At 39.9% G+C, this 17,548-nt stretch overlaps 5 protein-coding genes across 5 annotated transcripts; 3 read left to right on the top strand and 2 right to left on the bottom strand.

The window, feature by feature from the left end:
• Positions 1–246: 246 nt before the first annotated feature.
• Positions 247–1,291, bottom strand: LOC130690054 (uncharacterized). The gene is made up of 3 exons (XM_057513029.2): positions 1,060–1,291; positions 654–896; positions 247–537 (listed from the first exon to the last, which is right to left on the bottom strand). Exons 1-3 carry the CDS (start codon positions 1,288–1,290, stop codon positions 355–357), a joined length of 657 nt encoding a protein of 218 aa, XP_057369012.1. The 5' UTR covers position 1,291; the 3' UTR covers positions 247–354.
• A 546-nt stretch (positions 1,292–1,837) lies between these two features.
• LOC130690056 (probable maleylacetoacetate isomerase 2) lies at positions 1,838–3,163 on the top strand. Its single transcript, XM_057513031.2, has 7 exons — positions 1,838–1,939; positions 2,009–2,060; positions 2,124–2,191; positions 2,276–2,356; positions 2,443–2,647; positions 2,743–2,845; positions 2,905–3,163. The coding sequence occupies exons 1-7, from the start codon at positions 1,931–1,933 to the stop codon at positions 3,029–3,031; spliced, it is 645 nt and encodes a 214-aa protein (XP_057369014.1). The 5' UTR covers positions 1,838–1,930; the 3' UTR covers positions 3,032–3,163.
• A 241-nt stretch (positions 3,164–3,404) lies between these two features.
• On the top strand, positions 3,405–6,442 carry LOC130690026 (crooked neck-like protein 1). Its single transcript, XM_057512988.2, has 10 exons — positions 3,405–3,594; positions 3,651–3,740; positions 3,799–4,017; positions 4,076–4,296; positions 4,377–4,825; positions 4,891–5,198; positions 5,309–5,533; positions 5,594–5,790; positions 5,861–6,047; positions 6,104–6,442. The coding sequence occupies exons 1-10, from the start codon at positions 3,544–3,546 to the stop codon at positions 6,386–6,388; spliced, it is 2,232 nt and encodes a 743-aa protein (XP_057368971.1). The 5' UTR covers positions 3,405–3,543; the 3' UTR covers positions 6,389–6,442.
• A 423-nt stretch (positions 6,443–6,865) lies between these two features.
• Positions 6,866–15,264, top strand: LOC130690013 (DNA polymerase epsilon catalytic subunit A-like). The gene is given in 24 exon segments (XM_059495694.1): positions 6,866–7,156; positions 7,221–7,350; positions 7,412–7,630; positions 7,693–7,916; positions 7,976–8,216; positions 8,305–8,334; positions 8,337–8,757; positions 8,760–9,160; positions 9,222–9,472; positions 9,536–9,770; positions 9,838–10,270; positions 10,337–10,645; positions 10,705–10,971; positions 11,033–11,340; positions 11,406–12,134; positions 12,198–12,437; positions 12,499–12,591; positions 12,652–13,338; positions 13,400–13,547; positions 13,625–13,671; positions 13,733–14,042; positions 14,125–14,746; positions 14,814–14,946; positions 15,017–15,264. Coding segments are annotated over 24 exon segments (6,729 nt in total). The 5' UTR covers positions 6,866–7,088; the 3' UTR covers positions 15,200–15,264.
• LOC130690032 (protein lethal(2)denticleless-like) lies at positions 15,197–17,548 on the bottom strand. The gene is made up of 8 exons (XM_057512993.2): positions 17,401–17,548; positions 16,914–17,333; positions 16,737–16,844; positions 16,542–16,671; positions 16,435–16,472; positions 16,197–16,364; positions 15,935–16,137; positions 15,197–15,876 (listed from the first exon to the last, which is right to left on the bottom strand). Exons 1-8 carry the CDS (start codon positions 17,441–17,443, stop codon positions 15,283–15,285), a joined length of 1,704 nt encoding a protein of 567 aa, XP_057368976.1. The 5' UTR covers positions 17,444–17,548; the 3' UTR covers positions 15,197–15,282.

The raw sequence follows: 17,548 nt of genomic DNA, 5'->3' as shown, positions 1-17,548 counted from the left end.
CACCAAACTAACTTTGATTTTCTCGCCTTTTCGAGGTATATTTACGTAATGTATCCACAAGATGTGTTGTCAGCTGTTTACCAAAGTTCCCAACAAGACAAAGGCTTCCTTTTTTCCCATTGTGCTCTTTGTCTCTTGAAAGTGAATTACTTATGGCTGCCTCGTGGGAAAGCTAATAAAAAAGGCCATGAATAATTGAAAAGTGAGTTGTCTCAAAAGTTGACCATTATCATCAATGTTAAGATCACAAATGCCTTTGTTTAATGTTTATTCAATTATCTTAGGGGATATATGGTAACACAGAAAAGTAAGATTAATTTATTCCATCCCCTAAGGTGGAGATGACTATCAGGACTAACAAACACACTCACATGTGTCTGTTGCAAACCACGGAGCAGATGTGGTAACTATTGGCACACTCCCGTTTGGAGGACGATCATAACGATAGCCGCAAACTGCGCCTCTCTCGCCTGCTGTAAGAATGGCACTTTCTTTAGTGGCCCCACCAGATTTTAGCCAGCAAATGCCACCCTGCCCCTGAAATCGTTATGGGAGATGCAGAGCGTCAAGAGAGGCTATTAATGACTTGAATATTCTATATATACTATATATATATATTAAGATATATAGGTTTCAAAGCGTTTTCGCATCACTTCAATATTGGTCCAAACAAAATGGGTACATTCCGGATGTTGCATGCACGTCGTTCCGCACAGGGCCCCTTCGCTTGGTTGGTGTTTGAAGTCCCCACTAGGAAAGGTGCAATGATGTGACCATGCCAAGTCGATTTCATGTGTCCATGAGATAGCCAGAAATCCACAAATACTTCCAGGGCTATCGAGGGGAATCGCTTGGGAAGGTAAAACGGGTCCCGATTTGAACCAACAGGTACCACCCTATTTAAATATCCACTCTGCTTTAATCTGTTTCATGATTTGGCGATGTTAACAACATGTCCTATGATTTTATGGGTTAAATGAGAACTTTTCGCAACCTATCTTGATTCTTTGACCAAGCAAATGTTAAGTCAAACCATTTTATTACAATCACATTCTATACCTGGAAAAGAGTAAATGTAAAATGTGTACAGTCGGCTATGGTATTCTGGCATATTGTTCCGCAACGATCACCGCCGACGATTTGGTTTGCAATGTTGTTTCCTGGGAAATCGCAATTTTTTGCCCAGCGAATAGCGGCCCCCTGCCAGTCATCAAGAGCGATGGTAAAATCGAATAGGATGTAGAACAATAAAGTAAAATATAAAGTTAGCGAACTGCTAGTGCACTGCATGTTTAGGCAACTAAATTCTTGAAAAATCAATGTGTTACTAACCATTTTCAGATAAGTTTCCAACTTGGTTTCGTGGCCGGAAGCAATGGCGGAAGTCACGGTCAAAGGGAAAACCATCGTCAAGTTCAGCGATAACAGACGAGGAAAGTTTCCGGAATTGTTGCTGTCTAGTAATTTCACTTTGTATACGTATTATTCTTATTAACAAACGCCAGTTATTCCTGATTTTAGACCTACCTCCTTACGTTAAAATAGTAATAAAATAAACGAATGTGAATTTTTAAAAATAGGTGGTTACCTGTCATAACACTTGATATGGGAGCTAACTGAAAAAATAAAGTAATTAAAACAATAAGCATTCCTTGAAAACGTTTATTTAAAAGGCTGGTTTTAATCCTTAGGATGCTGTGCATGCGCATACCGCATGAGGAAATGCAGACGAGTTTTGTAGCCGATTACGACGCAGTGCCGCCACATTCGAACCCTGAAGGGTATTCTCATCGTGCAAAGGAAAAGACGTCGTTGACCTTGAAGGTTGTTAGTCTAATCGCATAAATTTCGTTAAGATTCCGTTGATACAAGGCATTGTTAGTTCTTCTCAACAACACAAAAATTCCCGGGCTTCCCAATCGTCGACAAGATGAGCACGGTGATTGAAACAAGCTTTGTTTTGATTTGTTATCATCGTATGAACACTCATATTTGTAATGTATTTTAGGTTGTTTTGTACTCGTATTTTCGCAGTTCGTGTTCGTGGAGAGTACGTATAGGTATAAATATCTATTGACCAAACTATTTTCCTGTTGTGGCTGTCACTAATTGCTTCTTTTTAGCTCTTGAGTTGAAAGAAATTGAATATGAATACAAAGCTGTGCACTTGGTAAAGGGCGGTGGACAGCAGGTATGATGCTCATACCAATGATACACCATCACTTGCTCTCCCATTTGAACAGTTTCCTGTATATACTGTTTTTGTTTGACTTAGAATGCTGATGACTATAAAGTCCTAAATCCTATGGCACAAGTTCCCTCACTGACTATTGGAGACAAAGTTTTGACACAGTCGGTGAGTCATTTAATGTATAGATATTTATAATTTATCCTAGTGTCACAAGAACATTTAATAATTATGTTATACTATTTGTATTGTAGGTTGCAATTATGGAATACTTAGAAGAGTCATACCCCTCCAGGCCATTGTTACCACAAGACACTTTCCAGCGTTTCAAAGTGAGGGAGATATGTGAGATCATTGGTTCTGGAATCCAGCCCTTACAGAATTTGTCAGTGCTTAAACAGTTTGAAGAATCAAAACAAAAAGATTGGGCTTCAAAATGGATTGTAAAAGGTCTTATTGGTAGGTTTAATATTTATTATTTAATTTAAAAGTAGAAGACGTAAAAAAAGAAGCATTTGTAATATTAATGTCTATGTCCATACTGCATTTTTCAGCTTTGGAAAAAGTACTAGAAGGTAGCAGTGGAAAGTACTGTGTTGGAGATGACATCACGCTTGCTGATTGTTGTCTCGTTCCACAGTTGTACAACGCAAGAAGGTAAAAATATAGCAAACATTAGCGCTGTTCTTCTTATTTTATTAATTCCTGTTTACTAGATTTGAAGTGAACGTAGAACAGTTTGCCAATGTTGCTCGGGTGGAAAAAAATCTTGAAATTCTTGAACCTTTTATCAAGGCCCATCCCAACCGGCAACCTGATTGTCCGCCTGAACTTGCAGCGTGAAATGAACGAATATGCTAGTTGCATTTTGTAGTCGGGAACGTATTTAATTCCATAGCATAATTATTATGATATTATAATCGTTTCAAAATTTGATTATTTTGTGGGAAATGAAATATCGATATTACTTGAATGTGGGTTTATTGATATTGAGTCATAATCTTTATTAATTTTTTGTAATACAAACTTACAATCTAAGTGCAAGGCTTTAATTTCAGGAATGGAACGCTGAAACGTAAGATGCAAATGGAACAAGGCCGCAATCCCGCAACCCGTAAAGCGTCTGGGTCGGGGGAGTCGGGGCTCGGGGACGGTGAGATCGGTAGTCGCGCAATCATTTTCTATTAGTTGAAATGACAACCTGGGTGTGTTCGTCGTCTGTTCGCCACCATTCGTCAAACTTCAAGTCAAACTAAGCATCAGTTGCGTTTCAATTGGCTTTTTACCTGTCGGCTATCGCTTGTCGACATATTTTAATTTCCTTCTTAAGTACCTGCTTAGTAAGCTATTCAAAAATGGATTCGGGGGGATTCGGCAAAGCTCAAAAACCGCCAAAAGTTGCAAAGGTTGTATGATAAAACTTCAGAAAAGTTTAAGGCATTAGTTGACACATGTTCTTCAGGTTAAAAACAAAACACCGGCAGAAATTCAAATCACTGCCGAGCAGTTGCTTCGAGAAGCCAAGGAACGTGATCTTGAAATTGTTCCACCTGTAAGTATATTCCAAAATTACTTCAGGGGGATTCAGTTTTAACTATTCCATTTGTTAGCCTCCTAAACAAAAAATTTCAGATCCTGATGAATTAGCAGATTACCAGTACAAAAAAAGGAAAACTTTTGAAGATGCTCTCCGCCGCAATCGTAATGTCATTACCAATTGGATCAAGTATGCACAGTGGGAAGAAAGCCAAAAAGAAATACAAAGAGCAAGAAGTGTGTTTGAACGAGCTCTAGATGTAGATCATCGAAATATTACCCTTTGGCTGAAGGTAATTCATCCCAATTGGTAAAACAAAAAGGATACTGTATATTTCAACTCAATTTTAGTATTCAGAAATGGAAATGAAAAATAAGCAAGTCAATCATGCAAGAAACTTGTGGGACCGGGCTGTTACAATTTTGCCCAGAGCAAACCAGTTTTGGTACAAATACACTTATATGGAGGAAATGCTTGCCAATATTGCAGGATGTCGTCAAGTGTTTGAAAGATGGATGGAATGGCAACCAGATGAGCAAGCATGGCAAACATACATCAATTTTGAATTAAGGTAAAAAAAGTGAATGGTGGTAGTCCTGCATTCTTCTTAGATGACTAGAAAGCATTCTGATTTGTTGTTATTCTCACTAGATACAAAGAACTGGATCGAGCTCGATCAATTTTTGAGCGTTTCGTTTATGTGCATCCTGAAGTGAAAAACTGGATCAAGTATGCCAGGTTTGAAGAAAGAAATGGCTATATTATTGGCGCCCGTCAAGTGTACGAACGGGCTGTTGACTTCTACGGTGATGACCACATGGATGAACGGCTATTTATTGGTTTTTCAAAATTCGAAGAGGGACAAAAAGAACATGAACGAGCAACTGCCATTTATAAGTTTGCACTAGAACACATGTCAAAAGACAAGGCGGCTGAATTATATAAAGCGTATACAATTCATCAGAAAAAATTCGGAGAGCGTGATGCCATTGAAGATGTTATTGTCAGTAAGCGAAAATTTCAGTATGAACAGGAAATCAAAGAAAACCCATCGAATTATGATGCTTGGTTTGACTATCTCCGGTTATTGGAAAGTGAAGGTATAGTTTTACAATAGTTTACAGTTTTAAGGATTGATATCTAAAATGTTTTTCCAAATTCCCAGGTGACGCGGACATTGAGGTAGTTCGGGACACTTACGAAAGAGCCATCGCCAATATCCCACTAGTAGCTGAGAAATCTTATTGGCGCCGCTATATCTATTTATGGATCAACTATGCTCTGTTTGAAGAATTAGAAGCGGAAGACATGGAAAAAACTCGACAAGTTTATGATTCGTGCCTCAAGTTGATCCCCCATCGCAACTTTACGTTCGCTAAAATGTGGCTTCTTTATGCCCATTTCGAAGTTCGACAAAAGAATTTGCAACTAGCCCGTAAGATATTGGGAACTGCGATTGGCAAATGCCCCAAGGTAAATATCGTGCAAGAATTTCGATTTATGCTACTCTTGACTCGCCTTAAAAAACAAATCAAATTCTTGTTACGAACTGAGCTAATTGTAAGTTCTTCTGTTCGTTGTAGAACAAGTTGTTTCGCGGGTACATTGATTTAGAGATCCAACTTCGAGAATTTGATCGTTGTAGGACGTTGTATGAAAAATTTCTTCAAAATGGTCCGGAAAATTGCACAACCTGGATGAAATTCGCAGAACTTGAAACTCTCTTAGGAGACGTAGATCGAGCTCGAGGTATCTACGAGCTAGCAATCAAACAGCCTTTGCTAGATATGCCGGAAATCCTCTGGAAGGTTTGTTTAGAACTTACAGTTTAAAAGCCGACAATATAAAATCTGTTATTGTTTTTGCAGGCTTATATCGATTTTGAAATCGAACAAGAAGAAAGCGATAAAGCCAGAGCGTTATACGAACGACTTCTTGAGCGTACTCAACACGTCAAAGTCTGGATGAGTTTTGCTCAATTCGAGCTCACACTGGCAGCTTCCCAACAAGAAGATCCGAGCCTACCTGTTGCAGCCGCTAGAGCAGTTTTTCAACGGGCTAATAAGTGGGACAATTTTTAAAGAAAAGTTCTTGCTTGAAACGCCTACTTACATCTTACCCATTTATCTTTCCAGATCGTTACGCTCTATCGCCCAGTCTGTCGGTCTGGAGGTTGCTACCAACAAAGAGGAACGATTGATGTTGTTAGAGGCATGGCAGGAGTTTGAATATGAACATGGAGATGAGGCGTCACGCAACGCAGTTCTTAACTTGATGCCTAGACGTGTGAAGAAGAGAAGGCGCATTCAGACACAAGACGGGGTAAGTGATGGAATCCTTGGTTATGACAAACTAAGGCTAACAATACGTTTCGACAGAGCGATGCTGGATGGGAGGAATACTTTGACTACATCTTTCCAGAAGATGAAGCTACGAAACCTAATCTCAAGCTTCTGGCTATGGCCAAAGCATGGAAAATGGCGAAAGAATCCACTCCAGCAACCCAAGAAGAAGAAACGACAAAAAACAATGCGCCACCGGTCGATAGTGTCGCTCCATCAGTGTCATCTTCTTCGCTCTCCACCCAGCAACTTCTTTCACAAGATGATGATCGCGACGACTCCAGTGAATCATCAGGCAGTGATTCCGGTGGAGAAAATTAAGTTCGGTCTTACAGTGGCTAGTATTTTCTCAAAAAATACAATTTTTAAGAAATTCTTCATACAGTATTTCGCATTTCGTGTTGACCAAGAGTAAATTCTAAGCAAAATGTGGGATTTGGATTTCGTATTGTTTCAGTTTCCGTTTATCAAGACATCCGTTGCCACCTTTACTACATTATTCCTTTTTCCGATAATTTTAAGAGCTGTGAGTTTTAAGCAACTTTGTGTTAGAGAAAAAATTGGTACATCAAAAAATGGAATCTCGTTCTCTGTAAAGATAAGTAAAATTACAAACCGATCTTCTAGCTGATGAATCAGAAGTCGACGTTATCATTATTTTCCAGAGCGTGGGTTGGGTGGGTTCCCCGATTAGAGCCGGATCGGGGCTGAGCCCTAAGGCGGCCACATGTAACGTTAATTTTTATCGATATGGCAACAGTGGTTCTAGACCGAAAAAGCGGGAATGTCATTTTTCTACTGTTTGCCGAATGGTTTGTCAGTGTTACTTTGTTTTACAATGTGTAAAGTTATTTAACTTTAATAAAAGTAGCTACACGTGGCTCTTTAAAATCTCTCCAGTTATAATAAAAGTGAAAAGAAACGTGATAGTTTCTCGTATTCTGCGTTCTGATTTAAAATTGTTCTAGCAGCATAATAATATAGAATCGTATGTAGGCTAATAGTGTGTGTATATGTTTTGATGAAAATGGTGTATCAGAATACTGGAAAGTACAGACCAGATAAGGGCGGCAAAGAGAAAAATACTGGGTATTGTGAGAGCTATGTTAAAGAGAGAATTTTTAACTAGAAATTGTGCAAATCTATTATTTAGGGGAAAAGAAGATCAAGCTGAATCCCGTATTATAAGAGTCAATGAAAACAAGGCTATTGATGAGAAGTATGGATTTTCTGCTCCAAAAGAATCAGGGGAAAAAATTGGATACCTCATCAACATGCATACAGTAGGTTGTCAACAAACTTTTTCTGTATATCTCTGTACTACCTGTTGATTCTTTTTTTCAGACTGAGATATTTGATGCATCCCAACAACTGATTAGTGCAGTAGACTACTATTTTGTGCAAGATGATGGTTCACGTTTTAAAGCCTCTCTGCATTTTAAACCATATTTTTACATCTTACCTAAAAAAGAATGTATTCAAGAAGTTCCCAGCTTTCTTGGGAAAAAATTTGCTGGAATTATTGCCAGTGTAGAGCACTGCACAAAGGAAGATTTGGATTTGGTAAGCTATCAGCTTTCATCTCAGCTATTCATATTTTCTAATAAATCCTTTTGTATATTAAGCCAAATCATTTAGTTGGTTTAAAGCAACACTATTTAAAGTTGTCCTTTTTGTGTGTGACTGACCTGATGAAAGTGAGAAAAGAAATTATGCCGCATGCCCGCAAAAACAGTTCTCGGACTAATACAGCTTATTCGGACATGATGGCTAAATGCCAAAACGAAACAGAGCAAGATGAGATGAATAAGAAAGTCACCGATACCATGGATAATATTATAGATATTCGGTATTTGAAAGTTAAAAACAACCTGTCAAATTCATTAAACTAATTTTCTTTACAACTAGAGAGTACGACGTCCCATACCACATTCGTGTCTCGATTGACATGAACATCTGCGTTGGCTTGTGGTACGCAGTTAAATTTAAAGGATCCGAAACGATGTCTATTACTCGCCGGGACGATATCATTGACACTCCTGACACCATTGTACTTGCTTTTGATATCGAAACCACAAAGTTGCCGTTAAAATTCCCCGATCCAGCCACCGATCAAATTTTCATGATTTCGTACATGATTGACGGGCAGGTATGTTTCTAAAGTTTTTTTTGTTTGTTTTGTTTTTTAACAATAGGTTGGTGATGTTAAACCTCTTAAACGTATATTTACTTTTAAGGGCTACTTGATAACTAATCGAGAGATAGATTAGTCTCAGCGGATGTTGAAGATTTTGAATATACACCAAAACCTGAATTTGAAGGACTCTTCACCGTTTTCAACGAGCTTAACGAAGTGTCTCTAATTCAGCTCTTCTTGGATCACATCCTTCAAGTGAAACCTCACATTATCGTCACGTACAACGGTGATTTCTTCGATTGGTCGTTCGTGGAGGCTCGCGCTACATTCCATGATATGAACATGGCAAAAATGATTGGCTGGGAACGTGATGAAGAGGGCGTTTATAGCTGTCGCCCTTCAATCCACATGGATTGTTTTAACTGGGTGAAACGTGATTCTTATCTGCCGGTGGGCTCGCAAAATCTAAAGGCCGTGGCAAAAGCCAAATTACGCTACGATCCCGTGGAATTGGATCCAGAAGAAATGTGTCGAATGGCCGCAGAACAGCCTCAAGCATGGCTAATTATTCAGTGTCTGATGCCGTGGCTACTTATTATCTGTACATAAAGTACGTCCATCCTTTCATCTTCGCCTTGTGTACCATCATTCCTATGGAACCCGATGAAGTCTTGCGTAAAGGTTCTGGAACTTTGTGCGAGTCGCTTTTGATGGTACAAGCATTCCGTGCCAATATTGTCTTCCCCAACAAACAAGTGTCCATGCTCCAGAAGTGGACTGAAGACGGTTACCTCCTTGACACTGAAACCTACGTCGGTGGTCACGTTGAAGCTCTCGAGTCAGGAGTTTTTCGCTCTAACATTCCATGTAGATTCCGGTTGATCCCTGATACCTTTGACACGCTCCTTGAAGGTATCGAGCGGACAATTAAGCATGCAGTAGAAGAGGAAGAACATGTATGTAGTGAGCTTTACAACTTGTAGTGGATTTTTGCCTAACGTTTGACTTGTGTGGTAGGTTCCTATCGAGCAAGTCACGAATTTAGATGAAGTTATTGATGATATTAAAGAAAAACTCACCGGTCTTCGCGATGCTCCAAACCGAATTGAGTTACCTATCATTTATCACTTGGATGTCGGTGCTATGTATCAAAATATTATTCTGACTAACCGTCATCAACCTTCTGCGATGGTTGACGAAAGTGTTTGCGCATCATGCGATTTTAATCAGCCTGATGCTCAGTGCCAACGTAACATGTCGTGGATGTGGTAAGAATAAATTTCAACTATCCTAAATGTTGCACACCATAAAAGAAAATATTTGTTATTAAGGCGCGGTGATTTCATGCCAGCCACGCGTGGTGAGTTTCAACGCATCCAGCAGCAGCTGGAGAACGAAAAATTTCCACCAATCCTTCCCGGGATGCCTACCAGAGCTTTCCACCAACTTAGTCGCGAAGAACAATCTGCTAAAGAGAAACAGCGTCTTTCCGAATACTGCCGCAAAGCCTACAAGAAAGTTCACGTAACTCGCACGGAAGAGCGGCAGCAGACTGTGTGTCAAAAGGTTGGTTGGTTTAACAACGTCAAACATTCCAAAGTTGATGTGAAGAAAACATTTTTACTTTGAATAGGAAAACAGCTTTTACGTCGATACCGTTCGAGCTTTCCGTGATCGACGATATGAGTATAAAAATTTGAATAAGACGGCGAAGAAGCAAATTGCTGAAGCGATTGCGCTTGGTGATGCAGGGGAAATAAAGTCGGCCAAAAATCGTGAAGTTCTTTATGACTCCCTGCAGTTGGCTCACAAATGTATTCTCAACTCTTTCTACGGCTACGTCATGAGAAAAGGTGCTCGTTGGCACAGCATGGAGATGGCTGGTATTGTGTGTCATACGGGCGCTGGCATTATTCGAAAAGCTCGAGAACTAATAGAACAGATTGGTCGCCCTCTGGAACTTGACACCGATGGTATTTGGTGTATTTTACCATCATCTTTTCCGGAAAACTACGTGATCAAAACCTCAAATCCCAAGAAACCAAAGATAACCATATCATATCCAGGTAAGGCTTGAGCTATCCCGTTATTAAAAATTTGAATTAATACTTAATCTACACTTGCTAATTTAGGTGCCATTTTGAATGCCATGGTTAAGGATGCGTTCACAAACAATCAGTACCATGAATTGGTAGATCCTGAAAACCTGAGCTACATCCAACGGGACGAAAACTCAATTTTTTTCGAAGTTGATGGTCCGTATCTAGCAATGATACTACCTGCATCAAAAGAAGAAGGGAAAAAATTAAAAAAACGTTATGCCGTTTTTAACTTTGATGGTAGTCTTGCCGAATTGAAAGGGTTTGAAGTGAAAAGGCGTGGAGAGCTTCAGCTTATAAAGATTTTTCAGTCGTCTGTATTTGAAGCTTTTCTCAAAGGTAAAGACTAACAAAAGCGATATCGTAAATTACGGAGTTTAACAGATGTTTTTCAAGGTGATACGTACTTGAAACGTGCTATCAAGCGGTGGCTAAAATTGCAGACTACTGGCTTGACGTGCTGTATAGCAAAGCTGAGAACCTGCCCGATTCTGAATTATTTGAGTTGATTTCAGAGAATCGCTCCATGTCACGTAAATTAGAAGAATACGGCGGACAAAAATCAACGTCAATTAGTACAGCTAAACGATTGGCTGAATTTTTGGGTGATCAAATGGTTAAAGACGCTGGATTAAGTTGTCGTTTCATCATTTCCAAGAAACCAGAAGGTATGTTTCATCGCTCTTTTTAATTGTGTGACCATACCTTAAACGTTTTCATTCCTTACAGGTGCTCCTGTAACGGAGAGGGCTGTTCCCTTGGCGATTTTTCAATCTGAGCCTAGTGTCAAACGTCATTATTTAAAAAAATGGTTAAAGGACAACTCATTGACGGATTTCGACATTCGAACTATTCTGGATTGGGATTACTACATTGAACGTCTTGGTGGTTGCATCCAAAAAATTATTACCATTCCAGCCGCACTGCAAGGCGTCTCCAACCCTGTTCCCAGAGTTCAACATCCGGACTGGCTTCATAAACGAATGCTGGAAAAGAATGATGTCCTGAAGCAAAGACGGATTAATGAAATTTTTAAGGTATACATGATTTTTATTACGAAAAACAACAATAGTCTTGTCATAACCTGATTGTTAAATTCTAGACCACCACAAAGCCAATTCATGATCCTGGTTCAGGAGATTCAGCAGTCGTAGGAGACATGGAAGATATGGGTGGAAGCAATGGTATTGGATCCAAGCGACCGGCGGTGACCTCCAAAAGAAAACGAAATGTTAGCGAATCTGCCAACGAATTGGATAAAAACTGGCGTGAAATACTTGGCCCTCCACCACCGATGGGCAAAGCTGGAGGAGAAGAGCGTGAAATTTGGATTCGCTATCACAAAAAGAAGTGGGCCATTCAGATAAAACAGAGAGTGGCTCGTCGCGGAAAAGAAGCAAATAGCAATACAGGAGCATCTTCCACGTCTAACCCCGGAGGAAATTCTTGCGCAGGAGTATTACGGACCAACATAGGAGGATTCTTGCGACGCGCCCAGCAAACTCTTTTGTCCTCGATGTGGCAAGTTCTGCAAGTGATGGAAACATCACAGCCTGGCATGTTTCGATTATGGGCTTTGGTTGGCAACGAACTTCACCAGATCCGATTAACCGTTCCGCGTATTTTTTACCTAAATAAGAAAAAACCTTTAGAAAAGGAAGCTACTAGTGAATCAGCCATCTGGAGAAAGGTAAACCGGATACTTCCTCGCTCCCATCGCGTTTATAATCTGTACGAATATAGCGTACCCGAAGAAGTCTACCAACAGAATTTTAATCAGTTAATGGCTGATTTGTCTACTTCAGACAATGCTGGAATTTACGAAACCCAGGTTTGAAGCATTTTAAAGATTGTCGCTGCAAAAGTTTATAATAATTTATTACTTCCTGTAAAGGTACCGCTCGATTTTCGCGTGTTAGTGCAACTTGGGTGTGTTTGTGCCGTCGACAGGAGTCAGCGTTTTATTCCAACCGGTGATACCGAAAGTTTCAATTTATCACAGCTGACATTTAAAACGCTGGCTCATCACCCCTACCTGGAGTCAGGGATCGACACACTAAAGTATCTGTACATTTACCATTATAAAAGTGGAAATAAAGTTATGTTGGTGCTGTTCTCCCCACCAGCCAAAAAGGTAAGTGTTTAAATGTAAAAATTTTCATTGTAAACATTTATCATCATGCCAATCCTCTTAGGCCAATTTTTTCATCGTTGATACGGTTCGAACCAACCAAATGCCAAATTTGGCAAATCTTTACAATGAGGAACGATTGAAAAGACTATCGCAGGTAATTTGGGTCTCTTTACGTTACCCTAACTTTCGATTTTAATAGTTTATTTGTTTCTAGGCTGATATTAATGAAAGTTCAGTACCTGCTAGAGATTATTCATTTTCTATTCAAGTGGAAACCGATATTCGCCAAGTCTACCGTCAAATGAACCGTTTGTTGCAAGCATACAAAGATGAAAAACGAGGGCCAACTTTTGTGGCCATCCAGTCTCCTCAGGATTTATCTACGACTGCCTCGCAAATCCAAACTCTCAATGAATTCCCGCTTGTTCCCATCCACAGCACTGATCCTGATGGCTTGTACAATGTGCTCGACTGGCAGAGAATAGGCTCAAAAGCTTGTTTGCGTCATTTTCTTCGCCTACGCTCCGTCCTCGATGCCAACCTGGAGCAATGCCGTTATTTTCATATTCCAATTGGAAATTTGCCATCTGACGCCAATCTTTTCGGCGCTGATTTGTTTTTCGCCCGCCATCTAATCCGCAACAATTGTGTTCTTTGGTGCTCACCGACTGCACGACCTGATCTCGGCGGCAAAGAGGCAGATGACAACCGACTCGTTACCGAAGTTGAGGATGCTACGACAACGCTGGTAGTCAACAATCCCGGCGTATACAGCAATGTGTGTGTTGAGATGGACGTCGATGCGTTGGCAGTCACAACCTTGTTACAGTCACATCATGTTTTGGACATTGAAGGCACAAGCTCAAGCACTGCCTTTGACGTGCCGCAAACATCACTTAAGGTTTTTGATTTTTCAGTTAAAAGTAATAATCGATTCACGTGGATCATTCTGGTGTAAATAGGACATGCTCAACGATACTAGCGGCCCAGAGCTTAGCAGTTACAGCGAGTCAGCCATGTGCGCGACAGTCTTTCGAGTTCTAAAATCAGTGGTAGCTTCCTGGCTTCGAGATATATCAGTTCATCGTAATGTGTTTGCTGATTTCCAAGGTAAAACAATGAACATTAGCTGATTTTTTTTTATTATGGCTGTGTACGTCGTTAATGCAATTTTCATTTCGTACCAGTTATTCATTTCTACAGATGGTTGCGCAGCCCCTCAGCTTTACTTTATGTAAACAAATATTCATTTCATTTCATTTTATTTACATAATTATAAAAAACATTTTGTGTAGGATCCAGCATTGCGCCGTATGCTTCAAAATCTAATGCGCAAGTATTTCGTTCAGCTGTTGGCGGAATTTCAGCGACTAGGAGCCACCGTCGTCTACGCTGACTTTGGCCGAATCGTCTTGGGCACCAAAAAGCGGCGCATACCTGATGCTTTGTCGTACATAAGTTTTGTGTGTGCTAGTCTGCACCAGAAGGAACTTTTCCGTAGCCTGGAGTTGAATGTTCAACATTGTTGGCAATTGCTTGTTTGGCTCGATCCAGCTAATTACGGTGGTGTTAAAGGAAAGACAGATTCTACAAAGGAGGGTGAAGGTTGGCACACATTTTTTTATTTTGCTTTCGCTTTTCTGTTTTTTAATAAATTTCATTTATTCATTACCATTTTCTCCGCTAGAAGGTACCGTAGACACTAGTTTTACTGAAGATGAGGAAGAAGAAGGAACGGCCGTAGAAATGAACTGGGACGTAGTCAAATATTTTCCAGAAGATCCCCCTTGTCAAGAGTATTTCAACACCGTAATTGCCACATACATTTCAGCTATTCATGACCACTTGGCAGAATCTTATGGCGATCGCATGCCCGGTGCCACGCCAGTACGACGCATCCAATCTTCACAGACACAGCGCAGTAAAGTTGGTCCAACTCCGGATTCCCTAAAAGAATTTACGCGTGAACTCATCGACCAAGAGATCGCTCAACATCTTTTCCGTGTTGTTCAAAAGCTTCACAAACAGCTGCAGGGTCACCATGGCACAGATGGACTGAGTAACCCTTCACTAGAATTCGTCAAAGCCGTCTGTCGCGTGTTTCAGTTAGACCCTAATATCGAGGAAGAGGTCACAAAATTGCGAAGAAATCTCCTCAAACTGATTGGAGTTGGAGAGTTTAGTCAAGATGCCGAATGGAAAGATTCGTGCATGTCGTTTATTTTACCGGAAGATATTTGCCCTACTTGTAATCACTGCCGAGACATCGTTTTATGCAGAGATCCACACGAGTCAGAAGATCGCGGAATGTAATTATTTTCTTAATGATATAAAAGTGATGATATCAAAAATCTAACATTGCCTATTGTTTAACAGACCTACATGGCAATGCCCGCTTTGTAAATCCAGTTACGACAGTGATGAAATTGAATCCATGCTGTTAGATGTAGTCAACCGGAAAACCATGAGCTTTGTATTGCAGGATTTGCAGTGCAAAAAATGCAAACAGGTACTATTTGCTTTTCATCTTCATATTCGTAGAAATTATTATTTAATCCATGCTAAACTTTTTTATGTAGATCAAACGGGAGAACTTATCTCAGTTTTGCTCTTGTGCAGGTGAGTTTCAGCTATTGCAATCTTCCTCAAATTTGTTGCAAACTTTGGCCATTTTTGAGCGAGTTAGCAAAAAATTTAACCTCACACTTCTTCATGAAACCGTAGTTCAACTATTGAAAATGAATCAAAAGGTAAATAAGTAAAAGGGAAAATCGTTCTTTTATTTATGTAAAAAAGGCATTCGGTAAATTACAGTGGCAGAATATTATTACGTTTGATTTGCAATTTATTTGATCTTTCGTCCTTTAGAATGTGAATTCGGAGTTATCTTCCGACTGAGATCAGTGAGCCAATCTAACTTTTTCCTCTTTGTGCCAGACCTGGTTCTACTGTGCGGAGACAACCCATCAGCTACGTAGTTAGGGAGGTCTCTAGTAGGAGAAGCATAACTTGCCTCATCCATTTCTAGTCGACGGGAGGCCGCGGCTCGGTTAAAATTACTACTATTGCCACTGTGACTTGGAGTCAGTTCATTAATACTTTTTAAGGGCGACAGTGCCATTCGGGGTGTGTAAACTGATAGCCGTTCATTTGATGGGCAGGGAGAGTTAGCGGGAATATCGGGGGTTCTATTGGGCATGCGAGTATTTTGGTTGATCTTAAGGATTGACTTGGGGGTTTTGCAGCCTAAAGAAGGTACATTGTTGACCTTCTTTTTCAGCCTATTTAAAACTTCTTCACAAGATTTGGGAATAGGAGTTTGAGCATCGAATTTATAAGCACGTCCTCTGATCTCATTTACGTTTTCTGTATGGTGAGCTTCTTTTGCTGTGTTAATTCTCCAAATCCGGTGCCGAACGTCATCTGCGCACGTGATGACCTAAAAAAAAATTGTTATCGAGGTCCATTCATTTAAGATAACTGTAATTTTTATATACTTTTGGAACGTTGCTGGGAGACCACGCAACGCAAGTCACTTCCGCACCGTGACCGTCGAGTTTGAGCAGTGGCTGAGGGCCTGCACCGATTTTCCAGATGTATGCGTGGTCATCACTAGATCCGCTAATTAAGTACTTGCCATCGCCACTCAAACAAGATTTGATGTAAAACGAATGCTGTTCATGCCCACCATACACACCGACTATCATCAGATGGGTAAAGTTACCAACTTAGACCTTTACAAAATTGATTTTCAAATACCTGGGTTTTCATTATACGACGCAACGTTAAATTCGTAAATAACGTCATCCATCGCACCAGCATAAAGAAGGGTTTTCCCTGGATTTAGTGAAAGGCTGGCTATTCCACTTCGGCACGTGAATACACCATAAGGAATTGACATTTTCGGTAACGGATCACCTTTGTACACTATAGAAGGCAATTAAAGGCGATATTAGTATCTTTTTTTCTAGTTACCGGAAACGTCCAGGTTACATACCAGTATAATTCTTCCTGAGGTCCCAAACGTGAATATTTCTAAAACAAAATGTTTGCAATTAAGTCGCGTCTCAAAGATAACTTATGAAAAAAAAAAAAAGCTTTTACCCATCTGCTGCTCCCGCACTTATAAGGGTGTAATCGTTTTGGAACAAGACTGAAGTGACGCTGCTAACACCAGAGGTAGTACTGGGGGTGGCCCTCCGTTTGGTACGTGAAGTTTTCACTTCTGCAAGGGCTATTATAATAAAAGTGTTAACATTATCACTGATTTATCATTATAAAAAATGAGATGAGTTTCACCTTGAATGGGATGAGCATTTTTAATGACATTTTCAGCTTTAAGTTGGAAGCTTCCTCTAATATCCCAGACCATTATGGAACCATCACGAGAGCCAGAAGCAAACAAAGCTGAAGAAATATATATTTTTTAACATGTGAAAATAATTTAATCTAAAATAATTTCTAGGGCAGACTTACATGAATTTGTTGGGGAAAAGTCAACTGATTTTATGCTTGCTGTATGACCTCTAAAGATGGAAATTGGACTGATTGAGCTACTACCAATGTCAAAAAGAATTGAAGTTTGGTCGCCACTAGCAGTTACGATTTGCCACTTTGATGGGGCCCAACAGAGATCAAATATTGCATTTTCATGTGCCTGAAATCCATGAATGGGCCTTGACTTTCCCACAATATTGGTGTCTTGCAAAGCAATCTTCCCATCTTCATTCGCAAGTGCAACAATGTGTTCAAAACCAGTTGATTGAGCAAATTTACAAGCATACAGTAAATCTGAACTTGGTGCAGAATTTGAGGTAGAATATATCCCTGGATATTCATCATCTTGATGACACTTTAGCTTTGTTAACAAGAAATCAACTGGAAATTCTTCTTTTCCTGTGCGATATCAATAACGTTTACCAAGCAGTTTACTTTACTATTCATAAGCGAGACAACTTCTTACCAGTTGTCAATCCATATTGCCGATTGATCAGTTGAGGGATCATATTTGCTTACTGGATTTTGAAAAACGTGGGGAGGGAAAAACAAACGTTGTAATACTTATTTTCATAAAACCTATCACTCCTGCTCCATATGTTCTGAATAAAAAC

This window comes from Daphnia carinata, chromosome 6 (assembly GCF_022539665.2).
Source record: "Daphnia carinata strain CSIRO-1 chromosome 6, CSIRO_AGI_Dcar_HiC_V3, whole genome shotgun sequence".
Classification (NCBI taxonomy): Eukaryota; Metazoa; Arthropoda; class Branchiopoda; order Diplostraca; family Daphniidae; genus Daphnia; species Daphnia carinata.
The sequence above is the reverse complement of the archived record's forward strand: the minus strand, read 5'-3'. Positions and strand labels throughout refer to the sequence as shown.